Consider the following 14,076-nt stretch of genomic DNA (forward strand, 5'->3'; position numbering starts at 1 on the left):
TCTTCGTGTGGACAAGCGCAAGCAACGTTTCATCCCAAAATAACGTGCTGGGAAGCCGAGTTGTTGGAAACCACTTTAAACCAGTTTATTGGGTGCAAGGCAGAAATTGCTACTGGGGGGTTGTTTGAACCTTTACATCATCTTGTCCTTGCACTTCTGATCGTTTATCCCTGCCCAGCAGTGGGTGCAGACACTCGTCGGCTGAGCCGTGATCCTGGGTCACAAACCTTTAAAACCGGGGACGCACTGGCCAAAATTTGCAAACGTGGAAGGCTCCTGAATTATATTTAAGAAGTGGGCTGATTTCCAGTGTTGCTGAGCAAGCCCAGCTCTCGTCGGCGTCTGGAATCCGGGTGCTCAGGAACTGAAAATCAACCCACTTGTGTTAGCCCAGCTGGGAGGGTTTGGGCCCTGGATTTTCCAAACTGACTGGCGGTTTTGGGGGCCGAACTGTGTAAAATCAGGCCCCTTTCAGGTGGCTCAAGTTCAAGCCCCAAAATACCGTTGGGCCTAAAACCACTCATCACTTTGAAGAACTGGGTCTTGGCTTTCCTTCCTGGTACAATTCCAGCTGTTGCCAGCGCCTGGACCAGGCATTACACGTATGTGTTTTTTAATCGCTCGGGAACAGCGACTGGGTTCCTTACAGGAAAAGCTCCAGCAGATGCCAATTCATGCCCCTTGCTCCAGCGGCAGCAGGACGCCCTCGCTGGCTCACGCTCTGCACTCTGGGTACGTGCTGGGAGGTGTCCTGGCAGCGACAGCACCGAGCCGCACGAGAGCAGCGCTGCTGAAATGCTCAAGGAGCCGAGGCGAGCGAAGGCAAAAGGCCGGGTCTGACGTGGGGGCTACGGGCAGGGCTCTCAGCTGGACTGGGGGGAAGCCACCAACTTCCAGGAATCCCAGCCCCACCCCCAAACCCCAACGAAATTGGGGGTTGGGGTGTGGGAGGGGGTGAGGGCTCCGGCTGGGGGTGCGGGCTGGGGATGAGGGGGTTGGGGGTGCAGGAGGTTGCTCTGGGCTGGGACTGGGGTCTGGAGGGCAGGAGAGGGATCAGGGCGGGGGCAGGCTCTGAGCAGTGCTTACCTCAAGCAGCTCCTGGAAGCAGCACCATGACCCCCTCTGGCTTCTATGCGGAGGTGTGGACAGGTGGGTCTGCAGGCGCCGCGCTTGGGGCAGGGGCAGCGCATGGAGCGGAGCCCCCTGGCTGCCCCTACGCGTAGGAGCCGGAGAGGGGACATGCTGCTGCTTCTGGGAGCCGTGCGGAGCAGGACACACCCCCAACCCCACTCCCTGGCTGGAGCACCGGAGCGGGAGCTCGGGCCGGATTACGACGTCTGAAGGGCTGGATGCAGCCCCCGGGCCGTACTTTGCCCACCGCATTCTAGGCTCTGCCTTTAAAGGCAAGAACTTGGGACCCTCGGGCCTGGGTTTGTTATGTGGAGTTTTTCCCCGGCTGGCTTGTTAGAAACGCTTCCAATAAAACACTGTTAAATAGTAAAAAACAAAACCGAACAACCTCGCTCTGCAAAGGGGCTGGCTCTAAAGCTTCCTGAGCTGGCTTCTCTAGGCCCCGGTCCCTGCGGTGGTGGGGGAGCAGCCCGCTCCAAGGCAGGAAAGGAGAAGGGGAAAAGTTGTCTCTTGAAGGCAGGAGCTCCTCAGAGCTCCTCGTGGATTCTCTCCTGATCTTCGTCGGATTTCAGCTTCAGCTCCTCCGCGGTGATTTTCCCATCCTGGTTCCGGTCCTGGTTCTGAAACATGTCGGCGATGACGATCTCCGGGTCGGAGCTGGGCATGAGCCGCCCCTTCCCCTCGGTGAGCTGGGCCTTGATGAAAGTGGAGAACTGCAGCAGGGAGAGATGAGAACAGCTTACGTGGCTAGGACTCTGTGCAGCGGGGCAGGACAGCATGCAGCCAGCTCTGGGGTGGAGGCCAATGGCCGGACAGGAACAAGGGCAGGGAGCATGCCAGCGCCAGGCTGCAGGAGGCTCCCCTCCAGGTTCCCTGGTCTGCGATGCTCTCAAAGCTTTCTGGGAAGGGCGGCCCAGCGTGGGCACACGGCTCCCGCACCTCGCCTTAGCCTACAGCCAGACCCAATTCGGGCCGCCGCCTGTGGCTGGTTCCCAGCATGCCTTGTGGCTATGGGCCAGAGGGATGTTGCTGCCTGGCTGGACCCCTGGGCAGGGGCGTCGCTCAGAGTCCGTCCCTGGCCCCTGACCCGGCCGCAGGACTGGGGTAGCCTAGGGCGGAATCCCTGGTACTGCCACCTCAAGAGCCATCCGCCCAAAGGGTGCGCGTCAGTCACAGCTTTGCTGCAGCTCCGGGGACTCGGCACAAGCGCCGGATGCCAGCTGGGCAGCCTCACCGCCCCTCCCTTCGCCATTGGAAAGCCCAGGCGCAGCGGATCACAGGATCCGAGACTGCTGCTGGGGCTGTTCCCTGATTCCGATTCCACCCCCCCCTGTGCCCGGAGCTTCGGCTGCACCTCTTCGGGGGGGATCTCGCCATCCTTGTTCAGGTCCATGTCCTCATACAGGTTTGTGGGTGGGTCCCCGTGCCAGATAAACAGGTAGCCTTCAGGGACTCCTTCCTCCCTGGAGAGCAGCTCCACCTCGAACTGGAGCACAGCACTGCCTGGCACGCCCCGGGCTGAAAGGCAAGGGGTGCATGTCACCGATCCCTCGTGTGCTCGGATGCACTACGGTGCCTTTGCACCATGGTGCGACGTGCGAGAATGAGCTTCTGAACATCCCCGCTGGGGCGCCTTGCCCAGGCTGGCTCAGCTGGGGGGTTAAAGGCCAAAGGAGGCCAGGTAACACCCTGGGCTGCTGCCAGGCAACGGGCCAAAGAGCGAGTGGTAGCCACAAACCAACCCACCAGGCAGTTCCCCTCCCCCCCTCACCTCCGTTCTCTCCGTGCCCCAGGTGGGGGGGGATGATGATCACCCGTTTCTCCCCCACGCACATGTTCAGCAGGCCGGTGTTCAGGCCGTCGATCACCTTGCTGGTCCCCAGCGTCGCCTCCTGCGGGTGGTTGTAGTCGTGGCTGCAGGAGGCAATGCAGACATTGGACGGGTGAGGGGATTTCCTGAGCCCACGCAGCCTCCTACCCTCGGGAACCTGCCTCGGGCCTCCCCCGACCTCGGACCAATCAGCTGGGGCAGGGGAATTGCTGGTGCCCACGATCTTACCCCAGCCCCCCAGTTCAGGCACCTCCATCCTGCTGAGCTTCGCCGAGCTCGCCGGCTCAGTGCCCCAGCCCCACGAGCAGCACCTGGACTGCTGGGATTGAGCTGGCGGGGGGGGTCCAGGCTGCCCCGGGGTCCCACGCGGCGGGGCGGGCGGGGGCACACTCACGAGGAGAAGAGCTTGGTGCCATCCAGCAGCGAGCAGTTGTAGTGGTAGCGGACAAAGTCGCGCTCCTGGGTGGTAACGTTGCAGCCCTCGGGCCGGGAGAGAGTCTCGATCTCCACCGAGTCCAGGGGGTTGTGGAAGTCGATGACGTGGATGTCAAAGATGAGCACGGCTGAGCCGGGGATCTTGTTCCCTGGAGGAGAAGGACGAAGGGCCCTGTGGGGATGAGGGGCTGGGGAGAGGGCAGCGCCGGGGGAAAGACCCTGCCTCCTCGGGGGCCGGATCGTTCCTACAGTCCAGTGCCCTGGGTGCTAACTGAACGTGTCCCTGCCCGCCCCAGCCCGAGAGACACCCCCCTACGCTGGGCCCTTCCCCTGAGCCAACGGCCCCGCCTGACAACCCCGCCACTGGTGCCGGGGCTCCGTGCCCTTCTCCTGCAGGAGGCAGCCCCCCCCCCATCTTATTCCCAGGCTCAGCCTGAATTCCTCTCCTGGGGCAGCTCTAGCCGGTCGGCTCAGGGCAGGGCTGGCTCCCGTCCAGCGGGCGATCCCGGCCCGCTGCCCTCGTCATGGGCACGGGGACGACTGATGTGACGCAGGAAACAAGGGCTCGTGTAACGGAGCCAGCGGGGAGCACACCCGTCCTCCCGCCCCCTGCCCTGCAATCCCAGGGCTGGTGCACCCTGCGGGGACCCCTCCCTACCGGCTCCGTTCTCCCCGTAGCCCAGGTGCGGCGGGACGATGATCCTTCGCTTTTCTCCGACGCAGACGCCCTGCAGGCCCTGGTCCATGCCGGGGATGATGAAGCCCTTCCCGATGTAGGTGTCGTAGGTGTGATTGCGGGAGTAACTGCAGCAAACGCAGCACCAGGCAGCGTCAGGTCGCAGGTAAGCACCCAATGAGGGGAGTGCGGCGGCGAAAGCTCAGTCTGCGTTCCCCAGCCCCTGCCCCTCCACCCCGGCCCCATCCTCCACCCCACAACCCTGCCCAGGCCCCTGCACCCCGGCCGGAATCCCCCACCCACAGCCCTGCCCCGGCCCCCGCACCCCGGCCGGAATCCCCCACCCACAGCCCTGCCCAGGCCCCTGCACCCCGGCCGGAATCCCCCACCCACAGCCCTGCCCAGGCCCCTGCACCCCGGCCCAGGCCCCTGCACCCCGGCCGGAATCCCCCACCCACAGCCCTGCCCAGGCCCCTGCACCCCGGCCGGAATCCCCCACCCACAGCCCTGCCCCGGCCCCTGCACCCCGGCCGGAATCCCCCACCCACAGCCCTGCCCCGGCCCCTGCACCCCGGCCGGAATCCCCCATCCACAGCCCTGCCCAGGCCCCTGCACCCCGGCCCCATCCTCCACCCCACATCCCTGCCCAGGCCCCTGCACCCCGGCCGGAATCCCCCACCCACAGCCCTGCCCAGGCCCCTGCACCCCGGCCGGAATCCCCCATCCACAGCCCTGCCCCAGCCCCCGCACCCCGGCCGGAATCCCCCACCCACAGCCCTGCCCAGGCCCCTGCACCCCGGCCGGAATCCCCCATCCACAGCCCTGCCCCCGCCCCTGCACCCCACCGGGGGCCGCGTGCGGAGGAGCTCTGTTGCATGGCACCACCGGACAAAGTGGGGATTCTAAACCCCAGGCACAAATGGGGGGGCCCGTGCTCGTCCGTAGGCTCCGCCGGTGGCCAGTACCTGGAGTCGAAGAGCGTCCCGTCCATCAGGGTCCCGTTGTAGTGATAGCGGACGAAGTCGCCCGTCACGGCCTTGCGCTTGCAGGACGCTGGCACCTCCAGGTGCTCCAGGAAGATGCCGTCTTTGGGGTTGTGCAGGTCCACCAGCAGCACGTCGAACACCAGGGAGGCCTGGGGCGGGATCACCGTGCCTGGGGGGGGAGGAGGGAAGCAGGGTCGTGCCCAAGCAGAGCCAGCCCCTGCGCCGTGCCCAGAGCAGCCGGAGCGAGGGACCTCTGGGGTGGAACTGCAGCCTGCTCGTGGCCAGTCACCCCCTCCTCTTTTGCAGAGGTGGGGCCCCCGGGGCAGCCGACCCCAGCACGCCCTGCTCTGGCTCCGTGCGGAGCGCCCCCGGCTGCGACCGCATGCAGCAGCTCCGTGTTTAACGGCCCGAGGCGGAGCTTCGCCATGCACCTGATCGTGGCCGTGACGTGCTGCCTCGGAGCGACCCAGAGCTGAGCAGGGTCCCTTTGCGCCACCCCACCCCCCCGACCCGCAGCCCTCTGCCCCGGCGGCTCAGACCCTCCTCTCTGGTCCTGCCTGAGTTCCGCTGGGAAATGGTGCCAATGCTGCATGGCGAGATCTGTCCGGCAGCCCTGCTGCCCTGGGGCCAGCCCCGGCTTTATCAGCCACCTGCCCGCCAGCTCGTTTGGCAGATGGCAGAACACTGGGCTGCGCGGGATCAGATGCTCATGGCCCTTTAATCCCTCCCACCCCCCCGCCCCGAGCCATCTACTTCCCCATCCACTCCCGTCCTTCCCATCCCTTTCTCCCCGCTCTTCCCTTGGTCCCAGGGCTTCCCGACCAGAGCCAAAGTCACCCCGTCTCCTCTGCCCAGGCGGGGCTGCGAGCTGGCCGGGCACCTGCTTGGCCGTTTCCTTGCCTGGGGAGTTTGGCACCTGCCATGACTGGCGTTCGTGGGGCTCAGACCCAGCGCTGCCTTTCGCCCATGCAAACTGCCTCCCGGCTGCCTGCCTCTGGGCAGCCCCATCAGTCACTGCCCCAGCGTGCCAGGCGTGCGCAGTCCCCGTCTCACCGTAGCCCTTCTCCCCGTAGGCCAGGAAGGGAGGGATGATGATCCTCCTCTTCTCCCCAGCGCACATCCCCAGCAGGCCCTCGTCCATGCCTTTGATCAGCCAGCCTGTGCCCACGTAGGTGTCGTACGTGCTGTCCTTGCTGTAGCTGGCACCGGGGAGAGACGAGGGGAAGAATGACTCCGGGGCACAGGCAGCGCCCCCAACCCAACCTGCTCAGCCCAGGGGTCCTGGCACGCGTGGGCTCCCCCTCCCCCACAGGGAGTCATGGAGCGTGAACTCAGGCCTCCTCCAGCCAGGCCCTTCTGAGTCAGGGGAGATGGGTCTGGGGGAGGGCCCAGGGCACGTGTGAAGCTGGCCCCGCGGCTACCTGCTCCAGTCCCCCAGACGGGCAAGCTGGCGTTTGTCACTAGCCCCCGCGTGCTGCCCCTCCTGCTCGGCTCCCTGTACCTGGAGTCGAAGTGGGTGCCGTCCAGCAGCGTGCCGTTGTAGTGGTACCGGACGAAGTCTGAGTTCTCCACAGTGCGGTTGCAGCGCTCCGGCTTGTGCAAGGTGGTGATCTGCAGCTTGTCCTCTTTGTTCCAGATGTCCAGCATGATGACGTCAAAATACAAGGTGGCATCGGGGGGGATCATGCCAGCTGCGAAGGACAACGACCGAGAACGGCTCAGCCCCGGGGAGTGTCAGAGCGAGGGGAGCAGCCTCATGGCATGAGGCCGAGACTGGGTGGGGGACTAACAGTCCTCGGGGGTTTATTGTATCGATTTATTTATCGGCTTGGAATGAATAGTAATTCTCGGATTAGCCCTCCCCTGGCGCCTTTCATGTGAGGCTCTCAAAGGGTTTATCAAACCTAGTGACGCTCCACGTGCTCACAGATGGCTTCGTTCAGCACTAACATGCAGCCACCTCTGGGCTGAATGTGGCAGCTGGGTAGCCTCACACCAAGGAGAAACGATACTGCGTCCAGCGGAGAGTACTGGGGGACCATGAGGAGGTGTGAGCCTATTCTCCTGACCGAATTCAGCCGGGCTGCGCTGCTCTCGTAATGCTACAGCGGGATTGTCACTGACCACGCTGAGATCTGCACTGATCTCCCAGTGCAGGAGGCCCTGGGTCTCTCCTGCCCTGTGCATGTGACACAAAGGTTCACAGACCATGGGTTAAATAATCCCAGCTGATTGCTCCTACTGGCCTGTCCATCTTATTTTTACATGTTACTCATTGGCTAGGACTTTGGAATTGCTCTGCCCAACCACAGCATCCCACATAAACTTCAGGAGGGGGCCAGGGGATCTCAGCGCGGGACTTGGAGCCTTTCCTCATCCTTGTGGTCACAGCCGCTGCCGAGCTGCATGTGGCTCGGGCCAGACCAGCGGGCGGCTCAGCAGCTCAGAGAAGAGGAGGCCAGGAAGGGAGAGATCTCTGCATGTTAGTCCCCCACCCAGGGCCAGATCCTGCCCTGGGGGTCCCTGGACTCCCCTGCACTCATCCAGGGGAGACCAGCCCACGGAGGTGCTGAGCCCTGCGAAGCTCATGGACTTCGCCGGGAACGGTGGGTGCCCAAGTCCTTAGGAGCACAGATGGGAGCTGATCCACCCTCAGGGGCCTTTCTGCCTCCCACGTTATCCCCAGTGAGAAGAGCTTAGCCAGCGATGCAGGAGGCAGAACCCTGCCGCGACCTGGGCTCCTGCAGGGCTGACAGGAGAGACGCTGGGCCTGACCTCATCGCACCGGAGACCCCCTGGGCCGTGCTAGGACGGTCGGCGGGGCCCTCGCGTTCGACGCCCCCCCCCTTACCGACGCCGATGCTGCCGTAGCCCAGGTGGGGAGGGACAATCAGGTGGCGCCGCTCATTGACGCACATGCCCTGCAGGCCTCGGTCCATGCCGGTGATCAGCCGGCCGACTCCCACCACGCCCGCCACCGTGGCGCCTCTGTCGTAGCTGGGGAGGAACGGAGACACGTTAAGTCCCCCTCTTCTGATGGGCTTGGCTGTTTGGGATACTGCAAAGCAACTAGGATCCTTGGCCACACCAGCCTGCCCCACCAGTCCAGTGAGTCCCATAGCTGGCCCCAAACAATAGGATTGCAAAGTTCCCACCCAGCCCTGCCCGTGGGGCCTGCCACAAGACCAGTCCGGTGACTAACAGCCTGAAGATCAGGATGTTCCATGCAACCCCCTCTCCTGGGGCAACGACTGTACCAGACCTGTCACCACTCGACCAACCCACCAGCAGAGGTAGGGGAGTCTCCATCACCGGAGTAGTTCAATCCAGACCGACGTCTTTCTAAGCCACACGCTCTCACGCAGACAGAAGCAATGGGTGAGGGTCTCTGGCCTGCACAAGGCAGTTCAGCCTAGACGATCATAACGGTCCCTTCGGGACTCCGGAGCTAGGACTCGAGCACTAATTAACGACTGATTATTACGCACCCTCGGCCCCACGTCACAAGGCACAAAGTGGCTATGGCCCAACGTTTGCAGAAGTCTCTAATTTTGGGGGCTTCTGTGGCTGGGAGCTTAGCTCGCTGCCCACCTTCCAGCCACAGAGCTGCGGGGGCCGAAGCCCGAGGCGGCTCAGTTTGGACCCCAAATTAGAGGCCACTTCTGAAAACCCTGGCCCCTGTGACTCACCCAATGAGCTGGCAGCAAAGTCGGGAACAAAATCCGGATCTCCTGAGTCCCATTGCTCAGTCCACTAGACTACAGCTACCCCCGTGTCTCTCTGTGGTTAAAGCAACCGGCCCATGAAATGACAGGCTAGGGGGGTGCCCATAATGTTCTGCAGATGATGGATTCTGGCTCTTTGATCTTGGAATACGGGGGGGCAGAGGGCACACGTGTGTTGCATTTCATGGTGGAGCATATAAAGGAGTATGATGTCCCACGTATGCTACTGGCCAGATTTCTTTTGCAACTCAATCTCTGCACCAGACGCGGACCCAGTGCCGGGGAATACTCCCATCAAAGCGGGATTGGAGCTGATGTCCCTGATCCTGGGTCTGATCCTGCATTCCTCACACACGCAGAGGCTTGGGAATGCAGGATCAGGCCCTTTGTTTGCAAAAATAATTCGTGATGTTTAAGCCGGGACCGAATGCAAACAAGCATTACCCCCAGATAAGCACTGGCTGGCCGACTCTCCGATGCTTCCAGGGAACAGATATGCCACCTTCCAAACCCTGTGCAGAGTAGTTAACGACCAAACACCCAAGCCTCATTTGTAACCTGCAAATGACTCTGATTTTTAACTCGTAAAGCCCACTCTCTCAGGGGCCATTCGGGCTCATTACAAGTGCTCCAAGATCCTTTGCTTCATTTAATGGCCAGCGAAACTTCTCAGGGAACCACGCTGCAGCCATCAAGACAAAGAATTATTTTAGTATGAAAGGTTTCCTGGGGCCCCATTTATCTGCCAGACTCACGCCTAGCGGTGGCTGCTGGATGGCTGATTTATCCCACCCTTTACGCTTCCTGTTCGGCCATTCAGGGACGAATAGCAACGTTTTAAATATTTCAAACCAGAGCAGATTCCCTGAAGCGTTTCGGTGGCACGTCTGAAAATCTACCAGGAAAGCAAGTGTTGCTGCCCTCTGCTGGGCCTGATCCTGAGCGTAGAGACGTCCGCAGGCCTGTGCAATGGGCCTGCTTTGCCTCTTGCTCCCACTGGTTTCAATCAGGAGAAATTCCCCTGGAGCGACACCAGCCCTGTAACTCCTGACTGAGCAAAGGGCTGGCTGCACAGGCCCAGGGAGAACTGGGACCAGCTCACATAGGTGGAAAAGGGCCCTTTGGATGGACCACACACCGAAACTGCAATGGCTCAAAAAGCGCTTGAATCTGTCCCTGTGTCATGGCCGCTGTGATTAGCTTTCTCTCTGCAGCGGCAGGCTCTGCCTGTTGTGCCTGATCTCCGGTAGGACCCAATCCTGCATCCTTTACTCACCCGAGTAGTCCTTACCCCTGCAAGCAGTTGCACTGGACTCAACAGGCCTGCCCTTGGGAGTAAGGGCTGCTGGCGTGAATGGGAGATTGCAGGACCCAGCTCTCCGCCAAAGAAAACAAAACGGACACAAAATACAAAGCAACGGCTCCTGAAAAACGAACCCCAAAGAGCGACATCAACGGTCTCGGTTCTCCTCCCGCCCGACCAGGGCAGTTGCTCGGGGATGGTTTGCACGTGGCGAATATGGAGCCACCGGCATGACACGTCTACACTGAGCAGGCCCCCACTGCATGTCAGCAGCACCCCAGGGCATGTAACGGTTTTTCTTGCCTTGGGGAACCAGGGCTGCACAGAGGATTCGGGAGACCTGGGGCAAAGCAATTTCGGGGGCCCCTTCCATAAGAAATAGTTGCAATACTCTAGAATACTGTATTCTCGTGGGGCATATGGCCCATCCCCCGGGCGGCCCCTCGCCCTTGTTGCAAAGCAAGCTCCTGGGCCCTGCGTGCAGAAGTGCGCTGGGCTCCTGGCACGGCGATGGGCATCGGTTCAGGGCATGCCACCGCCGGCAGGAGGAATGAGGCAGAATTTGAACCCAGGCTCCGGAGCAGAGCGAGCATTGCAGTGCCGCTGGGGGCGGGGGGCAGGACGGTGCAGGCTCCATCTGCCAGATGAAGCGGGGGCTGCAGCAGACCCCCCCACTCCCTGCTGTTACAGGGGGGCAGGGCCGCCCCGTGCCATGTTCTACAGCCCGATCCGGTACCTGGAGTCGAACTTCTGGCCGTCGCGGAAGGTGCCGTTGTAGTGGTAGCGGATGAAGTCGCCCATCTGGGCCTCCCGCAGGCAGACCTTGGGGATGTAGTACCGGTCCACCACCACGTCTTCCAGGGGCCCCGGGTCCCCGCGGCCGGGGGCCGCCAGCAGGCCGAGCAGCAGGAGGAGGCCGCCCCGGGCCATGGTGCTGCGGGCGCGGGCAGAGCGGGAAGGGGCTGGGCTGCTCCGAGCCTGGAGCTTCGCCTCCCCTCGCCAGGAATGTTGTCAACGTGGAAAGCGGGCGTGGGAGGCGCTGAGCGCACGTAGCTGCCCGCGGAGATGCGCGGGGGGCTCCCGCGCCCCCGCGGGAATTTCCCCCGCCCCGCGGGGGGCTCCGGGGACGCCGAGGGGGACGTTCCACGCGGGGCGATTTTTTTTTTTTTTTGCAATTATTTCCGAGAAGGGAAAATCCGCAGCGAACTATTCCACTGCAAGTTTGTGCAGGGAGAGGTCCTACCCCGCCGGCAGCCAGGCTCCCCCTGGGTCCCAGCGCCGCGGCTTGCTCGGGGGTCCCTCTCCATGGGGCAGCTCCACCGGCACGTTCTGATACCTGGGGGCAGAACCAGCCACCATCCGTCCGGGCTGTCATAGCAGCAGTGTTGTGAGCAAGGCAGAGAAGTGATTCTTCCGCTCTGCTCCGCGCCGATTCGGCCTCCACTGGAGTCTTGTGTCCAGTTCTGGGGGCCACATTTCAGGAAGGACGTGGACAAATTGGAGAAAGTCCAGAGAAGAGCCACAAAAATGAGGAAAGGTCTAAAATACGTGACCTGTGAGGGAAGATTGAAAAAAACTGGGTTTGTTGAGTCTGGAGAAGAGAAGCCTGAGAGGGGACGTGAGACCAGTTTTCAAGGACATAAAGGGTTGTTACAAGGAGGAGGGAGAAGGATTGTCCTTAACCCCTGAGTTCAGGACAAGAAGCAATGGGCTTAAATTGCAGCAAGGGAGGTTTAGGTTGGACATTAGGAAAAACTTCCTGTCAGGGTGGTTAAGCACTGGAATAACTTGCCCAGGGAGGTTGTAGAATCTCCATCACTGGAGATTTTTTGGACCAGGCTGGACAAAGCCCTGTCAGGGATGGTCTCGATAATACTTAGTCCTGCTGCGAGTGCAGGATACTGGACTAGACCTCTCGAGGCCCCTTCCAGTGCTACGATTCTAGGATCAGTAGTTATCAGTCAGGAGTAATAAATACAGCAAGTGAATAATTATTAATAGCAATTTCTAACCCTTTTAAACCTGCTGAGGAAAGGTGTTAAGTGCAAATGATAATGAATGAGGAATGACTGGTGTCCTGTTTACCAAATGCACATCAGACCATTGCAAGCATCTCTGCCTTCCACAAGCTGATCTGCGAACGGCAGTCACCACCGTTAAGTGCGCTCTGCACGTCCTGGATACAGAATAGACATCTAGGAACTGGGATGGGACCCACTGGTCCTCAACAGATGGGAACAAGGATCCAGACAGAAGCTTGTTGTTCACTGCTGGAGTTAGCAAGTCCCTTAGTTGTCTGCAAGGCTGATGGATTCTTGGCTTTACAAGTTTAGGCCTAGGGAAGAGAGAGGTTGTGGGGAACTTCCTCTCTCTGCGGCGGTGTGGAGAGATAAGCACTGTTTTTTTCCCCAGTAGCATGTCTCCTACTGCAGCTGATCAGGCGTTAATTGGGCCATCACTCCACCTCTCTGTGTTCAGTCCGTGGCACTGCCCAGCATACAGACTGGAAGGTCTTTGGGGCAGAGACCTGGCCTTCAGACCCGTCTGCAAGGCCCATGGCACGCTGCTGGCATTGTATAAATAATGTTTGCACCTGCACCCATCTGACAGCCCTGCAGGTCTCTGCTTCTGGTGACGCGCACCCCCTGGGCAGAGACATGAGACGGCACAGGGCCTGGCCTCCAGACAGGAGCGGAGTGGGGCCCAGCTCCTGGGCTGGCTCTGCGTGACTGTCACCCTTCAGATTTATCCCCAGCTGAAGATGCTGCTTCCACCCCCTTTGTCCCAGCTGCAGCCCTGTCCAGAGCGACACAAACATTCCCGCCCTAGCGAGACGGGCCGGGAGCCCGGCCCTGGGCTCTTTACGCAGTCACGCCTGGGCTGGGCAGTTGTGGCCAGTCCCATGATCCCCTGACACGAAAGCTTCGTAAGCCCAGCGCAGCACTTTTCAAGCTAACGCGCACCCGCCCAGAAAGCTCTGCCCCTGCCTGCCTGTGACTGTGGGCTGCACGGGGGGGGTGGAGGATGGAGCCGATAATCCTTTACGTGCTGCACGTCCCTGTGCGTGGCCGGGTCCCTGGGCGAGCACAGCGTCGTCTCTCACACGGCAGCGTAATAAGGGGAGTAACAGAACAGGCTCCCAGATGCTGTCTGGCCCCACCAGTCAGTGGGGTCCTTCCCGGTGCCACTCACCTGTTCCTTGGGCATGACTGGCTGGGAGGGACGCACTGGATTTGGGCAGCGGCGGCTCGGCCATGCAAACGTTCCCTCTGAAGGCAACACATGCTCAATCAGAGCCGGCGCTGGCCATAAGCAGACTGAGCAATTCCTTAGGGCCCTGGTGGCTCAAGGGGGCCCCCTATGAATTATTTGTGTGTGTTGGGGGCAGATATTTCTGCTTATGACCCCAGTGGGCTAGCACCAGTCCTGCACTCAACGTCCAGGGCACAGCGCCAGGGAGAAACGGGTGCGGGCGAGATCCTGGTGCCACAGACATTCAGTGGCCACAATCCCATTGCCTACAGTGGGGCCAGGGTTTCACCCAGTCGGGGCAGAAGCACAAAGTGTTCAAGGAGCAAACTCGTGCAAGGCACACACTGGTGCAAGGAACAAACCCGTGCAAGGCCACCCACTGGTGCAAAGAGCAAACTCGTGCAAGGCACACACTGGTGCAAGGAACAAACCCGTGCAAAGCCGCCCATTGGTGCAAGGAGCAAACTCGTGCAAGGCACACACTGGTGCAAGGAACAAACCCGTGCAAGGCCGCCCACTGGTGCAAGGAGCAAACTCGTGCAAGGCACACACTGGTGCAAGGAAAAAACCCGTGCAAAGCCGCCCACTGGTGCAAGGAGCAAACTCGTGCAAGGCACACACTGGTGCAAGGAGCAAACTCGTGCAAGGCACACATTGGTGCAAGGCGCAGCCGCCAGCTGCTGGCGAGGCAGCACTAAGACCCCGCGGATCCGCCTGGCCCGGCCTCCTGCACTCCC

General features: G+C 61.4%; 1 protein-coding gene across 1 annotated transcript; it reads right to left on the reverse strand.

The window, feature by feature from the left end:
• Window positions 1-60: 60 nt before the first annotated feature.
• On the reverse strand, window positions 61-11,241 carry FKBP10 (FKBP prolyl isomerase 10). Its single transcript, XM_044999627.1, has 10 exons — window positions 10,824-11,241; window positions 7,911-8,056; window positions 6,561-6,750; window positions 6,113-6,258; window positions 5,039-5,228; window positions 4,056-4,201; window positions 3,357-3,546; window positions 2,903-3,045; window positions 2,486-2,649; window positions 61-1,844 (listed from the first exon to the last, which is right to left on the reverse strand). The coding sequence occupies exons 1-10, from the start codon at window positions 11,015-11,017 to the stop codon at window positions 1,659-1,661; spliced, it is 1,695 nt and encodes a 564-aa protein (XP_044855562.1). The 5' UTR covers window positions 11,018-11,241; the 3' UTR covers window positions 61-1,658.
• Window positions 11,242-14,076: the final 2,835 nt, after the last annotated feature.

The sequence above is a fragment of the Mauremys mutica genome, chromosome 25, assembly GCF_020497125.1.
Source record: "Mauremys mutica isolate MM-2020 ecotype Southern chromosome 25, ASM2049712v1, whole genome shotgun sequence".
Taxonomy (NCBI): domain Eukaryota; kingdom Metazoa; phylum Chordata; order Testudines; family Geoemydidae; genus Mauremys; species Mauremys mutica.

What these genes read in the sequence shown, in the direction of transcription:
- FKBP10 (XM_044999627.1), bottom strand. Translation starts at nt 11,017, where the DNA reads ATGGCCCGGGGCGGCCTCCTCCTGCTGCTCGGCCTGCTGGCGGCCCCC. An exon ending in GGCCAGAAGTTCGACTCCAG is followed by an intron (nt 8,057 to 10,823) that starts GTACCGGATCGG and finishes GTTCCTCCCCAG; the next exon opens with CTACGACAGAGGCGCCACGG. An exon ending in GGCACCAAGCTCTTCTCCTC is followed by an intron (nt 3,046 to 3,356) that starts GTGAGTGTGCCC and finishes TGCCTCCTGCAG; the next exon opens with CCACGACTACAACCACCCGC.